Raw genomic sequence first — 16547 nt, forward strand, 5'->3', positions numbered from 1 at the left:
TTATTAGCATACTTCATTGTAGATTACCAAAATCGGTAATACTTCATTTTTCACTATATTTATTTATTTTAGCTTTTTGTGTGTTAAATTCATCAAATAGCCTGAGAAAATTCTCACAATTATTTTTCCCGATGAAATAGAACCGACAAATTTCTTAGTGAACGTCTCTTTTCCATATTTTTTGAATCTACAAAACAAAATTGTTATAGTAAAATAATAAAATTACATAAAATAATAAAAAAACTTTGTTGATGTTTTTCGAAAAATATTTTAAAATTTTAAGTAATAAAAGGTATATAAATATAAAACATTTTAAATTTGAAGTAATAAAAGGTATATAAATATAAAGATACACAAAGGCCTTTCTATTTTAGACACATAGAAACTATATATACAACTTTCGGGTACATTATTATTTTTTAAATACGTAAAGGTAACTGATTAACATTAGCAAAAATATTATTCTTCAAGTGAAATTTGGTTTTAAAATTTATATAAGTTCATATAGTAATGCACACCTCCCCCCATTCAGAGACGAATGTGATGAGATTGTGTACATGTACTGATTGTACAGTTTGTGTTTTATCTAACATTTTTCAAAATGTTATAAAATCAATGAAGAAATTTTGTGCAGTGGGAAGTTGTGTCAGGATAAATGATTCTTTACTGTTTTCTTATTCTGACAATTGAATGAAGGAATTTTTACCCTTCACGATGTGTCCATGTTACAAATCTATTTTCCTTTTCTTTTCACCATTTTCTGTTTTCCCCTAAAACATTTCTGATCATTATTAAATTAATTAGTCGTTTAATGTTTAAAGGACTGAACATACGATTTCCTGAAGTAGTTTAGAAGAAAACCCTTGTGTCAAAGGAATTTCATAGAAGTCCGCGTGTTTTAATTGGATTAATTATTTGACCATCTCATTACATGGTTGAATCTTTATTATTCAAATACATTGCTGTCCAATCTTCTAGTTTTGTATCATGATGCTCATATGTATACATACAGTTAGCCCCTCGTTTGTTTTCATAAGAAGGTTATTAATGTAATCTTTGAGCCCTTCGATCTTATCTGTCTGTCTATGTGTGCTTAGCTTGTTTAAACACTATAAATTTGAGGATACAACAACGGCAAAAAATTCCAAAACAAAAAGAAACTGTGTGGAAATGATAGGGGAGAAGAGGACAAGGGAAGATATGAAAGCAAATATGAATGAGATCACCTGACACATATGAAACCCATAAGTTTGTTTGACACTATCTCCAATGATTTACTCTATTTTTTATTCTAGAATAGAGTAATTCTATAATAGAGTAATTCTATAATAGAGTTAGAGTTTGTTCTAATAGTATTTTATTTTAGAGTAAAAAATAGAGTGATAAACAAAAAATAAATAAGTTACTCTATATTTGAAGTAAACTTATTTTTCATTCTATTATAAAGTGAAAAATATAGTATCATTGGAATATTTTTACTCTAAATTCTAATTTAGAATGAAAGGGGGAAGAGATAAATACGTTTCTTTTTTTTCACATTGTATGGACCACAGTAGACTAAAGATATGAATTAGCTGTCTGTATATGAATGCTTTAATGTGATATCCCCTATATATTATTTGAGAAGCATTACAACTTTTTTTTGTAGCCACATGTCATCACTAGAATGATTTTTAGAATCCTTAGAAAAATAGGTTGGTCCATCTAAATATATAATAAGCTTTTTATTAAACCACAATAAATACATTATTAAATGTGCATCATTATTTCCTTAAATAAGATTACAGAATTGCCTAACGTGGCTAAAGTATATATGACAATTAATGATTTTGAATAATAAAGATTTGATAAAAATAAGTGTGTATTATAATTATATTTGTTTAATTTTAAGCTATTAAAATAAATTAAACAATCATTAGTAACTATATAATAAAAATTAAAAAAATTATTTATATAATGTTTTGAATTTTTAAAAACGAGTATAAATTACTAAAACTGTTAAAAGTTTCACATTCAAATTTTGCGATCTATGATTTAAAACTTTTGTTATGACATGACACAAATAATTAAAAAATAATATAAGTTGAAAGTCTCATTTAATAAATACCAAAAATAAAAGATATATAAATATATGTATCATTTTAAATTAAACTATATGCCATATAAAAATATAAAAATATCTTAATTTTGAAATTTACTTTGAACAATTTTTTGATAAAAAATTTGAAAAAATATTAACAACTTAATTTTTTAAAATATTATATATTACTTAAACCATTAATTTCACAGTGAAAATTTTGTTATCACTAATTTAGACTTTTTACTATAACAGATACAAATGATAAAAAAAAAATATGAGCAAAAAGCATCATCTAATAAATATTAATATTAAAATATACCATATATATGTTACTATCATTTAAATTTAATTATATATCATATCAAATAGAAAAAATATTTTTTTGATTTATAAAATTTATTTATATGCTTGCACCAATTTAACTATATAAGTAGTAGATAATAACTTTTTAATTATTCAATCTAAATTTATTATTTCATAATATATTATAAACATATAATATATAAAATAATTTATATATATAATGTTTATTCCGCGCAAGGCGCGGATCTTAACCTAGTATAGACTAAAGATGGTACTAGTGTTTCTTTACCATATAAATAAACTGCAATAACATTTAAGAAAATATATCACACAGTGTACCAATTAATAATTGCATTCATAATACGTTGGTGAGGATAAGTGTGATATCAAGAGATCAGTCGAGTGGAAAAGAAAGGTGACTGTAAAACGCAGAGTTCTTGATTTTAACTACACTGCAACTGCAAAAGTCTAAAATATGATAAACCAATTTCTCTATCTAAAAACTTATATGGTTGCGCGTGTTTCTCTTTGAAATCTTGGAGGGTATGCTCTCTCTATAGAGAGCTCATCAAACATTAACTATGACGATTGGTGGTGACAATAACTCTTTTGTCTTGTTATACAAGAATCGGTGACTTCTAAATTATTTTAGCACCTTCAAAAGTTGTAAATGTCGAACATAGAAGTGTAGTGAAAAACCAAGGGCTCCTTGCGCTTATAAATAGACTTTGATCACAGTGTACAAATTTCTTTGTTCATGATATGTGATTCACAGTCACCATCCCTTAAAATCCGATCATGTAGATGCTTTCATACCATGAAGGACGTCTATCCATTAAAGAATTAGTTTCAGATTTGTGTATCAGAGAATCATCGAAATCTACAAATCCATTCTTGTATTTTGAGATGTCATTTTGACCATGTTATTGTCTTAGAAAGAAGCATTTTCAGCAGGCATCCGCATGAGAGGACCGAAATGTACCGAGTGAATTACCAAGTTAGGCTCACTGTCCTGCTGCAAAATCGTCTACTTTAGATTCGCATAGAATCTAATGTTGAGTATGGGCCTGATCCTCCCAAAAAGCCCACATGATAGTTGTCCTAACACATGACTATGTAGTAGAGACTCGGCTCGCCGACTCGTGAGCGATTAATCGGCTCGACTCGAGACTGCTTTTAGCCGACCGATCGAGCGACTGAAAGCAGTCGACTCGAAACAGTAGCCCGACAGCTCGGCCCAATTGACAAAATGCCCATTAGGTCAAGACAAATTAGGTTAACCGCCTATAAAAGGGAAAGCCGCAAATCACTACACACTTACTTTTGGCTAGAAACTAGGGTTTTACATATTTATTCTCGCCGACTTGTACCCTCCGGCGAACCAGTGCCGTGCGAAGGTTTTTGGGTGCCCGAGGCGAGTTAAAAAATTTTTACATGATATCTTTTTTGAAAATAGCTCTATTTAAATTCAAATTATATAAAATATTTTTTTTTTGAAAAAACATATAAATATAACACTAAAAAGTTTTGATTTATTACCTAAACATTTTCTAAATTTTCTGCACCAGACTTTTATAAACTAAAAAATAAAATAATGATCAAAAGTAGGAATTAGTAATATAAAAACAAAAATACAAATTTTGAATTGAAATGTTGGTTGCTGTTAAAAACCTAAATCCTAGCGTTTAAATTAAATACAATACATTATATATTCAAAATATTATAATTTGTTAATCAAATTCTATAAATATATAAATTAAATCTAAATCATAACATATACAAAGATGAAAAATGTGGATCAAATATTTACAGTTAATTAGAAGTAGAATCTTTTTAGTTTACATAAAATATAGTAAAATTGATCATAAATTAGGTTTTTTTTTTAAACAGAAGTCGAATTTAGAATCAAATAAAAATCTAACTAAAAGAATACATTAACTACTATATAAATTTTTTTTGTAATTAGCGATCCTTAAAATTTTACAAAATTTGGAGGTCTTAGGCAAATGCATTTTTCAATAAGCTGTAAGCACGGCTCTGCGACGAACCAGCTTTCGCCGGCTTGTTTCCACTGTTAATTTCCTCTTTTGTAACACAATCAAACGATTCCTTGATCTAATAAAACATTTTTTTCTCGATCCACTGACAAGAACTCGTCTTTTTTTCTTTACTAGTTTATCGATAGTACTCGGTTCAAACACCTGATAACACAATGTTACCCCACGATAAAGAAGTTTAAACGGTCCAGTGAATACAAATACGAACATATAGTGCAATACATCACAATGTCACGACAGACTGAAGATATCATAACTGTTATATATTATTATCATAAATCACTACGGGTCATCAAAAAACAATAAATTTTTTACGAAATTGGCCCAATTTGAACCCCCAACATTTGTATTATTTGGTCGCTAAAAAATGTTTTAACGCCAATAATTGTTGAAGACAGGCATATTTATTAGTTTCTAACAAGTGTTTCTTAGCCCAAACAAAACCAATGGAATCCAAAACACTTGAAAACAAGTAAACGGTTTATCTTAACGCTCTTGAATTGTAAATTCCAATATCGAAAATAAACAGAACTAAACCCAATCTAAAAAGTATTCACAGAAGAAATTAAATAACATATTTTATTGAGTTATTTTCACTCTAGGGCAGTTTACGTGTTTCTATGTCATAAAAAGGCACTTCCCGCTACTGGGGCAGTTTTCATGTGAAAAGACCCAACTTGCCCTCAGAAAATCCTAACCGGCCCGTTCCTTTTCTTTTTTCTTAGTTCGATTGTTCAAATTTCAAAATTTAAAATCTAGGTGGTGGACCCACGGACGGATATTATAGACGGAACTGTAAGGATAATTATTCACTTTCAACTTCGCTTTTACCGAGACCGGAGAGGGAGAAACCGAAGCGGCGATAGCGAGCCAAAAAAACGACGGCGAGTTTCGGCGACGATAAACAAGATGTCTCGACGGCGGAGTCTGCGTGGTAAAGAGATTGCCGTTGGTTAGTAATGCGCACCCCCCCCCCCCTCTTAGTTTGATTTAGTTTTGCTGTCGATTTGTCCCTCAAACGAGTGGTTTTTTTTTATTGGAACAGACGAGGTAGAGGTTGTACCGGCCAGTCTACCGGAGAGGTTATTTACAACAGATCGTTTCCCCTGCGAGAAAATCAACATGTACTCTACTATAGATTTTCTGCTGTGCGTTAGAGACGCACTAAACGGCACCGAGGAGATGGCGATGCTCCTGAGATCTTGCTTTGGAACCCTATTTAGGTTTCCTGTCCGTGGGGTGCTGATGGGCAAAGTGATACACGGGATGCTGACAAGGCAGGTGCTAACGAAGAAAGGAGGGTTTATTTTGTTGCGTAGTGCCTTTGTACTTGTGATGATTGCGTAGGGAGGGTTTATTTTGTTGTGACATTGCAGAAAGGGTTGGAGGTTGTTTTTGGTTAGGGCCCTTGTTGTGTTGGATGTTTCATTTACTATCGGCTCTCTGTGTTGCAAAACATGTTATGTCAGCAAGTTTTTTGTATTATCACCTATGGTTGGACGTTTAGGAAACCAAATCTTATTTATGTAGTTATTGTTGCATTTTTGGTTGTCGAACGCAAGCAAGTTGGTATACATTTAGATTTAGTAAGACTGTATGTTATAGAATGTACATTTGGGATTGTATGAAAAACGAGTGCACACATGTACACTTATAGTATGCGATGTACACCTGGCGTATGTACACGATTCAAGTTGGTATACATTTAGATTTAGTAAGTCTGTATGTTAAAGAATGTACATTTGGGGCTGTATGAAAAACGAGTGCACCCATGTACACCTATAGTATGCGATGTACACCTGGCGTATGTACGCATGTACAGAAGCGCTCTTGTATGTGGATGCGTAGGAGGAACCGTTTGGCGTTAGTGTGAACACTATAACTTGTAAACGTGTACTTAAAGTAAATTTAATGTATGAACTGACTCTCGGAAGAGTACATGTGGACAATGTATTGAAATGTGCGACATGTGTGTTAGGTGGAGGCGGAGGATGTATTTGTGCGAGTTAGAAACGACTGAGGTGTACAGGTGTACGTACGAGTTGGGAACAATATATGTGTACATGTGTACATCGTAGGTACACATGTACACAAGCGCTCCTTTATGTGGATGCGTGGGAGGAACCGTTTGACGTTAGTGTGAACACTATAACTTGTAAACGTGTACTTAAAGTAAAATTAATGTATGAACTGACTTTCGTATTGATCTTTGTGTTAGGTTGATTTGGTGTGAAGAAAAATAGAAAGAAAACGAGGAAGATGTGCGGTGGTGAGCGGAAGATGAAGATGTTGGGAACTTGGTAAAATCTGGACCGCACAAATGAAAAGTCAAATTGTTAATCTAAAGGTTGAAAATTTTGATAGATATATGTCTTGTCATATATAGCAGAAACATTATGGGCCGTCGGATGGTGAGGGAGATGTGCGGTGGTGAGCGGTTCCCGCCCTTCTACTTGTTGGGTCTTTTTGACTAGTAGTTACAGACGCACTAAGTTAGTTAGAAACAAGTGGAGAAAAGAGAGCTTGTTAGAAGAAACTGCCCCAGTAGCTAAAAGTGATCCAAAGTGTTATTAGAAACTTGTAAACTGCCTTAGAATGTAATTTTCTCTATTTTATTATGGGCATGTGACTCAGCCTTAATGCCCTGTCGCTCACTATTTATTAACAGCAGCAATTACTCTCTCTCGCTTCTTTCTCTTTCCATTTCGCTGTGTCAAGTTTAAACCAAAGCCTCTTCACTTTTACCCTATAATAGTCTCCTACTACCAGAGCCGGGCTTGAACATAGTGTTACGAAACATTTGCATGGGGCCCCTAATAGGTGGGGGCCCCCACTTTTGTATCCCACGTATATGTATATTTATGTATGTAATCCGAAGTATAAAATTTTGACAAATCAAGTATAGTTACGAATGAAATGATGATAAATACTACTAGACGTTCTCGTTATTCTAGACGTTCTCGTTATTCTCACTATAAACAATCGTTTTCTTATTAAATATAAATTCATTTTTTCGTAGAGATCAAACTAAACTGTAGATACTTTTTTTTAATAAAAAAACTGTAGTTGTTAATTTTAACAACTATTTCATTGTTTAATTATCTAAATCCCAACAAATTCAACTGTTTTTATTTGAAAATATTTAATAATCAAAATTTTATAATATAAAAATGATGTGCAATATTTATATATTATATGTATATTTTTGAATAGGGCCCCTAATATTTATATATTTCTCGCTCTTGATCCACACTACTTACAAAATGCAATTTTCAAGAAACTCAATACTTAGACAACGAAGCAGAAAAGAAGGTTGGAGGTCGGCTTCTAAAAGGTGGACATCCGGAGATAGTTCAACGGCCTTCACCGACGCAACAAGCTGTGGTGGTGGTTACTCTTCAATGGAGGGTCTTTATGGGGTCTACTCAAATGGAGATACAGCAACCAGAAGCAAGAGGGTGATGGTTGTGGTGGATGAGACTTCGAGGTCGAAACATGCCATGATGTGGGCTTTGACGCATTTGACTAATAAGGGAGATTTGATGACTCTTCTCCACGTTGTGTCTCCTCATGATGAAGCTTCTCCTTCTTTGGTTCAATCACTTGGTTCTCTTTGCAAAGCTTGTAAACCCGAGGTAACTTACTGTAACGTATTTTCTGTAAGATTTTTGAATAAATAAATTCTTAAAATCTTGATTGGTTGATTGGTAAGTTTTAATAACAAAAGCCAAGAATTTAAATTAAAAGTCTAGCAATGCACATTTGGGTTTCAATTTTTTGTTTTTATACTATAATGTAAGATGTGTTGGCTGACAAAAAAAATGTGTTGAACTACTTGAGTAGTGCATGCGTTAGTGTTGGAGATGAGAAAAAAATGCAGAGAACTGGTCTCTGCAAAGTTTCTAATTGATTCCACTGGCTCCTCCCCTTTTTTATATTTTTAAAAGAAAATGGATGTGAAAAGTATTTTCATCATTTCTGATTGTAAGCTTTTTTCAGTTAAAGATCCAACTTATTTTCCTAGTTCAGATCTAATGGTTAAGAAAATGGTTTTATATCTTAGTTGAAGTATAGACTGGTATTGTTGGTACATAAACAGTTGTTACTTAAAAAGGGTACTTACCCATTTTAAATTATCTTAAATAGGATTTCGGAAGGAAAGTTTTTCGAAAACATCCAACATGTAATCAGGTATAGTTTTTCGTAAATTTTGATATTTTAATTGCATTCTCGAGATATTTCTAATTTTATAATTTGCCTTGGCTTAATCGTAATTAGTTACCTAAAGATTCCTTGAGATTTTTATAGTACTTTGGAGAAGTAAGAAGTGCTAATACTTATCTCTTTTTTGCATCAACAAATGTATTATAGTGGATTTGACAAAGATTTTATGGTAATTATCTTTTAAGGTGGATGTGGAGGCGTTGGTGGTTCAAGGACCAAAGTTAGCAACTATACTCAGCCAAGTGAAGAAACTTGACGTCACTGTTCTTGTTTTGGGTCAGAAGAAATCTGCACCATTCATCTCCTGGTGCGTCATCTCAACCGTCAGATCTCTTTCCTCATCATCATGATACTCTCGTTCCTCATCATCATGATACTCTCGTTCTAATAATTACTTTCATTTTCTTGTCGTTTTGTACGTAGCTTACGTGGACCCAGTAGATCTGAGGAGCTCGTGAATCGATGCATCAACGGTGCAGATTGTTTGACGATTGGTGTGAGGAAACAAAGCAACGGTGTTAGTGGCTATTTGATCAACACACGATGGCAGAAGAATTTCTGGCTTTTGGCCTAATCACAGTCTCTAATCTTAGCAGCCATAGATTGGATAATTATCTTTTGTCTTATAAGCTGTGTACCTCTTTGTAGTCCCATGTGTTAACGCTGTGTCTTGTAAGAAATTAAACAAAATATTTGTATCCCGTTTGATCCATTCCATCTTATTTAGAACGCTGATCCAATATCTTAAATGTTCTATAGTTTTCTTATAAGAATATGTTTTTCATATGTTTACTTAATATCTCAATATTATACTCTCTCTGTTCCCGAAACAAAGATTTTATAGAATATTCACGCATATTAAAAACATAATAAATATTTATAGTTAAATTTATTATTTATTTCACTATACATTTTCCAATAACTATCAGTCAATAGTATTTAATCAATTCAAATATTTTCGATTAATGTTTTTTAAAAGTATACAATTTATCAACATTAACTACTTAAAACTACTTTAAAATTCTAGAAAATCTATACTTTTAGGAACGGACGGAGTATATAATAATCATAAAAGATGGACTTGCAAAAACTAAATAATCTTTATATATATATAAAAAGGATGGAATTGCAAAAAAAAAAAAATCATATATAATAATCTTTAATTTGTAAAATAGAGTTTTGAAATAAAACAATTTATAAAATAACTTCACCAAATTAACCTATTAAAATATTATAATAGTTTATTATGAACACTTAACTATAGAAGAATGTTGTATAATTATTCATCAAAATTACAATTCCTTTTCCGAGTTTCTAAATAAATATTTTAAAAAATAACTTATATATATATATATGAGGATTTTCCAAATATGACTCAACACTTGATTTTAAATACAAAACTATACCCAAACTTGAATCAAATGCAAAACTAACCCAAAAGCACTGTGAAATTACAGCCAGCCCCTTGTGACCAAACAAAAAAACAGAACTCATTTTTACGAATATATTCCCAAAAAGTCGAATGAGTCTTCTGAGATACTGTAAGTCGTCTAGACGACTTCCAGTGAAGTCTTCTGGTGTACTCGATCTTAAAAATAATTTATAATTTTTAAAAAAAATATTTTGACAAGTGAAAAATTAAAATCATGTAATTATAAACAGTTTTTAATAATATAAATTAAGATATAATAATATTGAATAGTTTTCAACATAGATGAGTGAAAGTAGTTAATCATGATATTCTTTGGCTTAGGGTTTGACAACAAATGTTGTAGTATTGTATGTATTCTTAGGGTTAGATTTTGGATTAAATGTTTTTTTTTTTGAATAATTAAATTTTTACCTACATGTGTTTATTTCTGTGTATAGTAAACACTTTTTAAGTTTAGTTTGATTTTATGAAATATTTAGTTAGTTAATTTAGTTTAGGGGTTATGTTTAGGGTCTCGATGACTAACATGTAAGTCGTCTGGCGATTTGAAGACTTCTCTGAAAGTCTTCTAACTCCCGCTAAAAATATTTTAATTTTCCGCTAAAAATATATTAGTTTCCCGCTAAAAATATTGAAGTCTTTTGGGCGACTTACAAGTAAGTCGTCTAGTAAGCATTTTATTAGATAACTTACTTGAAAGTCTTCTGAATCGAAAATATTTAATCATATTGGAATTTTTGTCTCCATATATAAAGAAAAATTTACATATTCTCTCTCCTCCTCTCAAAAGGCTTCAACAAAAATGGTATGTTCCTCATTTTAAAACTCTCCAACCTCTATGTAATCTCCTTTGAACTTATAAACACCAAACTTTATATCAATTTATTGTTTTTGTCTCATGTCTTTCTCACTAGTTTATCTTGTTTTGCAGGTTTTTCATCACATGGTTCTCATCACATGGTTCTCATCTTCCACTCATTTAAAGGTAGATCTATTAATATTAGATATGTATTTTTGTATGTTCTATAGAGGTAGATCTATCTAATCTTCCACTCATTTTCTTTGTTTTTAAGTCATTTCAACGTTTTTGGATATGCATGTTTTTCAGATCTGGATTTGGATATGTTGGTTTTTCATTCAGTAGCCAAAATATTGATTAATATACATGAATTAACAAAAAAATGTTAAAAATTCTTTATAGTTTTAAATAGAATGAAAGTTTATTAAACATTGACGCAGACGACTTCCACGGAGGTCATTTGGCAGACTTCTAAAAAGTCGTCCATTTAGGTTAGTTTTGCAATTGATTTTAACCTAGACGATTTACATGTAAGTCGTCTAGGGAAAACATGTTAGTTTTGCATTTGACTGGACTCTGTCAGAAATTTGACTTTTCCTGGACGACTTACGTGTAAGTCGTCCAATAGAAAATTAAAAAATCAATATTTTGTTTTACCTAGACGAGTTACATGGATTAGTTTTGCAATGGAAAAATAAAACAAAAAACAATATTTTTTTGTAGACGACTTACACGGAAGTCGTCCGTCCGACAACTTACATGGAAGCCGTCCAAGATAAGCAAGGTTTGACCAGAATCTCAGAATAAAATCATGACAACTTCAATGTAAGTCGTCGGTCCGACTTCAATGTAAGTCGGTCCGACTTCCGTGTAAATCGTCTAGAAAAAATATTTTTTTTGTTTTATTTTTCAATTGCAAAACTAACCTGAGACGACTTATATGGAAGTCGTCTAGGTATAACAAAATATTGATTTTTAATTTACTACAGGACAACTTACGTGTAAGTCGTCCAGAAAAAGTCAAATTTCTCACACAATGCGGTCAAATGCAAAACTAGCTCGTTTACCCTAGACGACTTACATAGAAGTCGTCTTGAATTTTTTTTTTAACAAACAACGATGGACGACTTCCATGAAAGTCCACTATAAAAACACATTTAAAAGTCAATTGCAAAACTAACATCTGCATTAACCAAAAGACTTCCATGTAAGTCGTCTACAGCCAGACGACTTACATGTAAGTTGTCTGGACGAACAGATCTGGGAAAAAAAAACTGATTTCATAGTTTCAACCAGTGAGATAACTTGTTTAGCACACATAAGTCTTCTCCAATCACCCAAAATCTCAAACAAAAGTGATCCACCAAGAATCGTAAGTTTCAATGGCTCTATGAACCATAAAAAAATTTAGAATCAAAATCTTGAGTTTTTTTGGATGAATATGGAGAGAAAGTGAAAAAGATGTTGTTTTTAGTTCATAAGAATTGAGAAAGAAAGAGTGTAAATCGATTTTTAGGTGTATTAAGAGCTTGAAATTGGTTATTCATGGTGGTTGGTATATTGATGGCAATAACAATATTGTGAATACTTGAGGAAGATGAGAGTGATAGAGTAAAATATGTATTTTCGAAAAAAAAAGTGTTGGTATTATCATGAATAATCTGAACTTTGGGGGTGAAAGAGACAAGTCAAAGTTCCAAAAAAAAATATGGATTAGTTTTATGTTTGATTTCAAGTTTTAAGTCATATTTGCAAAATGCCCATATATAGCAACAATACTGATAATTTAAATAAAATAAGAAAATAACATTAGAAATAAGTATTAGGAATTAGATATATTAGAAAAAAAATTAGAATCCCCTTTTATGATTTTTTATTTTTCTCTAAAATATAATTTTACTAAAATCCTTTGTCAATTAAAAATTCAAGGTAAAAATAATAACAATTCATCTAATCAATACTTTTTGCCAATAAAAATGTATGGATAACGTTAAAACTTCACAAGTAAAACTATTACTAAAATATCCACAAATTTTCTTAATACATTGATATTGATAATAAATCATATAATGAAAAATATGATTAAAATTTTCATTTATATCGAGTTATTTTGCTAGAAAATATCCAAAGTTTGAAAATAAATTATACCTCAAATTCAATCAAATGTAAAAATAATCTAATATAATAATGAAATTAAACTGCAAATATATCTTTCTTTATGACAAAAAAAAACTTGAAATAATATCATTACATATTTGGAAATTCCAATTCAAAAAATAAGTCTATCTACTCATATTTAAACTTAAATTAATTTATATTATTTTGAAAAATATTTTTACTGAAAAGTAAATTGAAATCATGTACACATAAAAATTCTAAATCGTATAAATTTGAATTTAATAGAACTCAATTGGTTTTTATACAGATGATCGAGAAGCCGAATACTCTTTTTTCTCGAGTTTTCAAAGGACTGTACTTCAGGAATGCTTCACCCCTGGAACCGATCCGATCATACTCTCCGTCATATGGCTGGAGGAGTATTATCTCTGCTAGATCTCTGGTTTGTAAAGGACTAATTAAAAGGGTGGGAACATGGTCAACTATTTCTGTGTGGAATGACCTCTGGATCCCAGCCACCTCCCCGAGACCAGCAAACAAAAACCCTCTTCACTGTTACCCGGATCTTACAGTGGATTCTCTCATTAATTGGGAATCCCGAACATGGAAATCATCGGTAATTAGGACTTTGGTGGACCCTGATGATGTCAAAATTATTGAAAGTATTCCTTTAAGTAGGAATCAGATAGAAGATAGAAATGGTTGGCACTTCACTAGCAACGGGAAATATACTGTACAATCTGGGTATCAAGTGGAACGAGTCTATCCAGACAAGGAAAAACCACCGGAATTTTATGGACCAACAGTGGATATACTTAAAGCCTATTGCTGGAAAATAAGGTGTCCTCCAAAGATAAAGCATTTCTTGTGGCAATTACTTTCAGGTTGTATAGCGGTGATGAAAAATTTAAAGGCAAGAGGTATACAAGGAGACACTTGTTATGTACGGTGTGGAGACCAGTAAGAATCAATTAATCATGTTTTCTTTGAATGTCCCCCAGCACGACAAGTGTGGGCGCTATCAAAGATACCATCGAATCCGAATCTCTTTCCTATAAGCTCTTTTTTTGCTAATATGGACCATCTCTTTTGGAGAGTTAACCCTAAGATGGAGGATCATCAGTTTGCATGGATAATATGGTATATATGGAAAAGTCGGAATAACAAAGTGTTTAGTAACATTGATACTGATCCGAGGGATACTCTCAAACTAGCGGAGCTGGAATCTACACTTTGGGCTGAAGCGCAGGTATTAAGGAATCAGAGTTTGATACAAGAAGCACAGACCAGACCCACTCGGGAAAATGTAGGAAGATGGTGTTTTACAGACGGTTCATGGAAGGATAAAGACCTATTTTTAGGGCAAGGCTGGTGTAGTACTCTCCCGGGTTTTGATAGTTTGCTAGGGGCAAGGAATGTACGGGCATGTCTCTCCCCTCTCCATTCGGAGATTGAGGCATTAATTTGGGCAATGGAATGTCTGAAGAATTTAAGACAGTTTCAGGTTACTTTTGCTACGGATTGTTCTCAATTGGTAAAGATGGTTTCAGAACCTGAAGAATGGCCAGCATTTGAAAGCTACCTGGAAGAGATTAAGCTTCTCAGAAGCAGTTTCCTCAATTCAGATATCATTCATGTTCCTCGGACGGCGAACCTCAAGGCGGATAGCTTAGCACGCAGTGCTAGAAACCAACCGTCTTTTGTCGTGCACATGGATGCAGAGTTACCACTTTGGTTTACAGAGTCAATATGAGTCTGTAAATGTTTGATGTCAAAAAAAAAAAAAAAAAAAAGAATATATGTTATAAGTCTTGCTTGTCTATTAAGTTAGGATTTGGAAACATATATTCAAGTAATTTTAGTATTTCATAGTTAGATTTTGGAATTTTGAATAATTTTTAAAAAAACTATAAATTGATATACAAGTGTGAACTTTTGTATATATTAATCATTTTATTAGTTGATTATATGTTTAATAAAATATTTATTGTTATATAGTTCAATTAACTAATTTCCGAGTTTAGATGTAAGAGACTTCGTTAAGACATCTACCAAGAAATTATGCACTAACAGTCTCTCTTAAAAAAGTTTTAGGAATGTAAGGGAAATTCATGATTATGAGATTTTATGAAAAAGTTTGATAAACTGTAACGTATTAGCAGAGTTTTAAAAAAATTTGAAAACAGTTTGTAAATTTAGGGACAGAAAACTTCTCGAAAAATAGCACAATTTCTTTGAAAAGATAATTATATTACACTATCTGTAATCATCACAAAAGATAAATATAAACTATTGTAAAATAATTTACCTATAAAAAGAGACACATTTGAAATGAATAGCACTTTTTTTTTTTTTGACAACAGCACATTTTCTTATTTTCATAATTTAACTAAAATACTTATTCTAGTTTGTGTTAATTTTATCATAAACTTTGTTTGATAAATTAATTTTTGTGCGAACCAAAATTCGCACCGTCGATTTCCGTAATTGGAAGAAAGTCAAGAAACTCTAACTTTCCCTAAAGTCCCGAATTCTATGCGAGAGACAACGACAAGTGACCGAATAAATGCGGAAAATATAAAAAGATAACAAAACGAATTTATAGAAAAAATAGATCTTATTTCGAATCCGCGTAAGAGCGTTACGATCATTACAAGAGATTATAAAAGCTTCGTCCGCAAGACTTGTCAGCGAATTACCTAGTTCTAGCAACCTAAAACCTTAAACCAAGTTGAGTTGCAGCTCGATAACATAAAACAAAAAAGATACGAAAAAGTTTAATTGATTTTGGACTGAACCTTATGAAAGGCTACCTACGTACCCATTTTGAGGATCAAGCCGAACGTAGTTCGATTGAAAGAGTAGAACAAGAGATCGAACCGCCTTTGCGAGTTCGTCTAGTAATCGAGTGCCAGTCATCGAAACAGAACATGTCGAGAATAATGCCTAGAGTTTCTAAGTGCAGAGAGTTCTAAGAGTAAAAAGATTTGTCTTCCTTCCTCTTCAACCTCGACGTCCTTATATACTCATCCTAGAGGCGATTTGCTCTTTCCCTTTCTGCTTTCGGTCGAGTTTATTGCTTCACGGAAATATTCCATTTTCCTTCGATCTTCGTGTTTATCTTTGGAAACTTCACAATTATCCTCCGAACTTGACATTTATCTTCTCCAGCAAAATAAAAGATAAACCGTCATAACTATTGGGCTTGATTTCGTATAAAATAGTGAGTGGGATTTTAGCCGCGTTCTGGACCCTTTCAGGCCGTTTCCGACATAACCGTTTTTACGATTTATCGAAAGAGCGCTTCCGAAACGACGTCGATTCCGAAGAAAGTTTGAATTTCTTGTATAGTGGAGGCAGTTCAATGTGTTTAGTTAACCGTTGTCGTTTTATACGATCAATTCGAATTTCATACGAGATAACAAGTTCTTGCGGTTTTTAAATCGTAAAATTCCAATGGTGACTATGACCGAGATGAAACAAGAGCAAGTTCGATCCGATCTTGAAGGAGAGAGCTACGAAGACGCTACACTT

The 16547-nt window shown here is 32.0% G+C and overlaps 2 protein-coding genes across 8 annotated transcripts in view; both read left to right on the forward strand.

Annotated features, from left to right (window-relative positions):
* LOC103833097 overlaps positions 1 to 16547 on the forward strand; it is a 1138500-nt gene that overhangs the window by 498558 nt on the left and 623395 nt on the right. The gene's annotated exons all lie outside the window — the stretch shown is intronic.
* LOC103833130 lies at positions 6754 to 9655 on the forward strand. Of its 4 annotated transcripts, none has more exons than XM_009109230.3 (5): positions 6754 to 7207; positions 7669 to 8075; positions 8587 to 8631; positions 8850 to 8987; positions 9088 to 9655. In XM_009109230.3, exons 2-5 carry the CDS (start codon positions 7704 to 7706, stop codon positions 9103 to 9105), a joined length of 573 nt encoding a protein of 190 aa, XP_009107478.1. In that variant the 5' UTR covers positions 6754 to 7207; positions 7669 to 7703; the 3' UTR covers positions 9106 to 9655. The 4 variants fall into 4 exon arrangements, with proteins under 4 accessions (XP_009107478.1, XP_009107476.1, XP_033132459.1 ...); XM_009109228.2 differs by having other exon boundaries at positions 6791 to 7207; positions 8850 to 8971; positions 9088 to 9456; XM_033276568.1 differs by lacking the exon at positions 8587 to 8631 and having other exon boundaries at positions 6796 to 7207.

Source organism: Brassica rapa, chromosome A08 (assembly GCF_000309985.2).
Source record: "Brassica rapa cultivar Chiifu-401-42 chromosome A08, CAAS_Brap_v3.01, whole genome shotgun sequence".
NCBI lineage: Eukaryota > Viridiplantae > Streptophyta > Magnoliopsida > Brassicales > Brassicaceae > Brassica > Brassica rapa.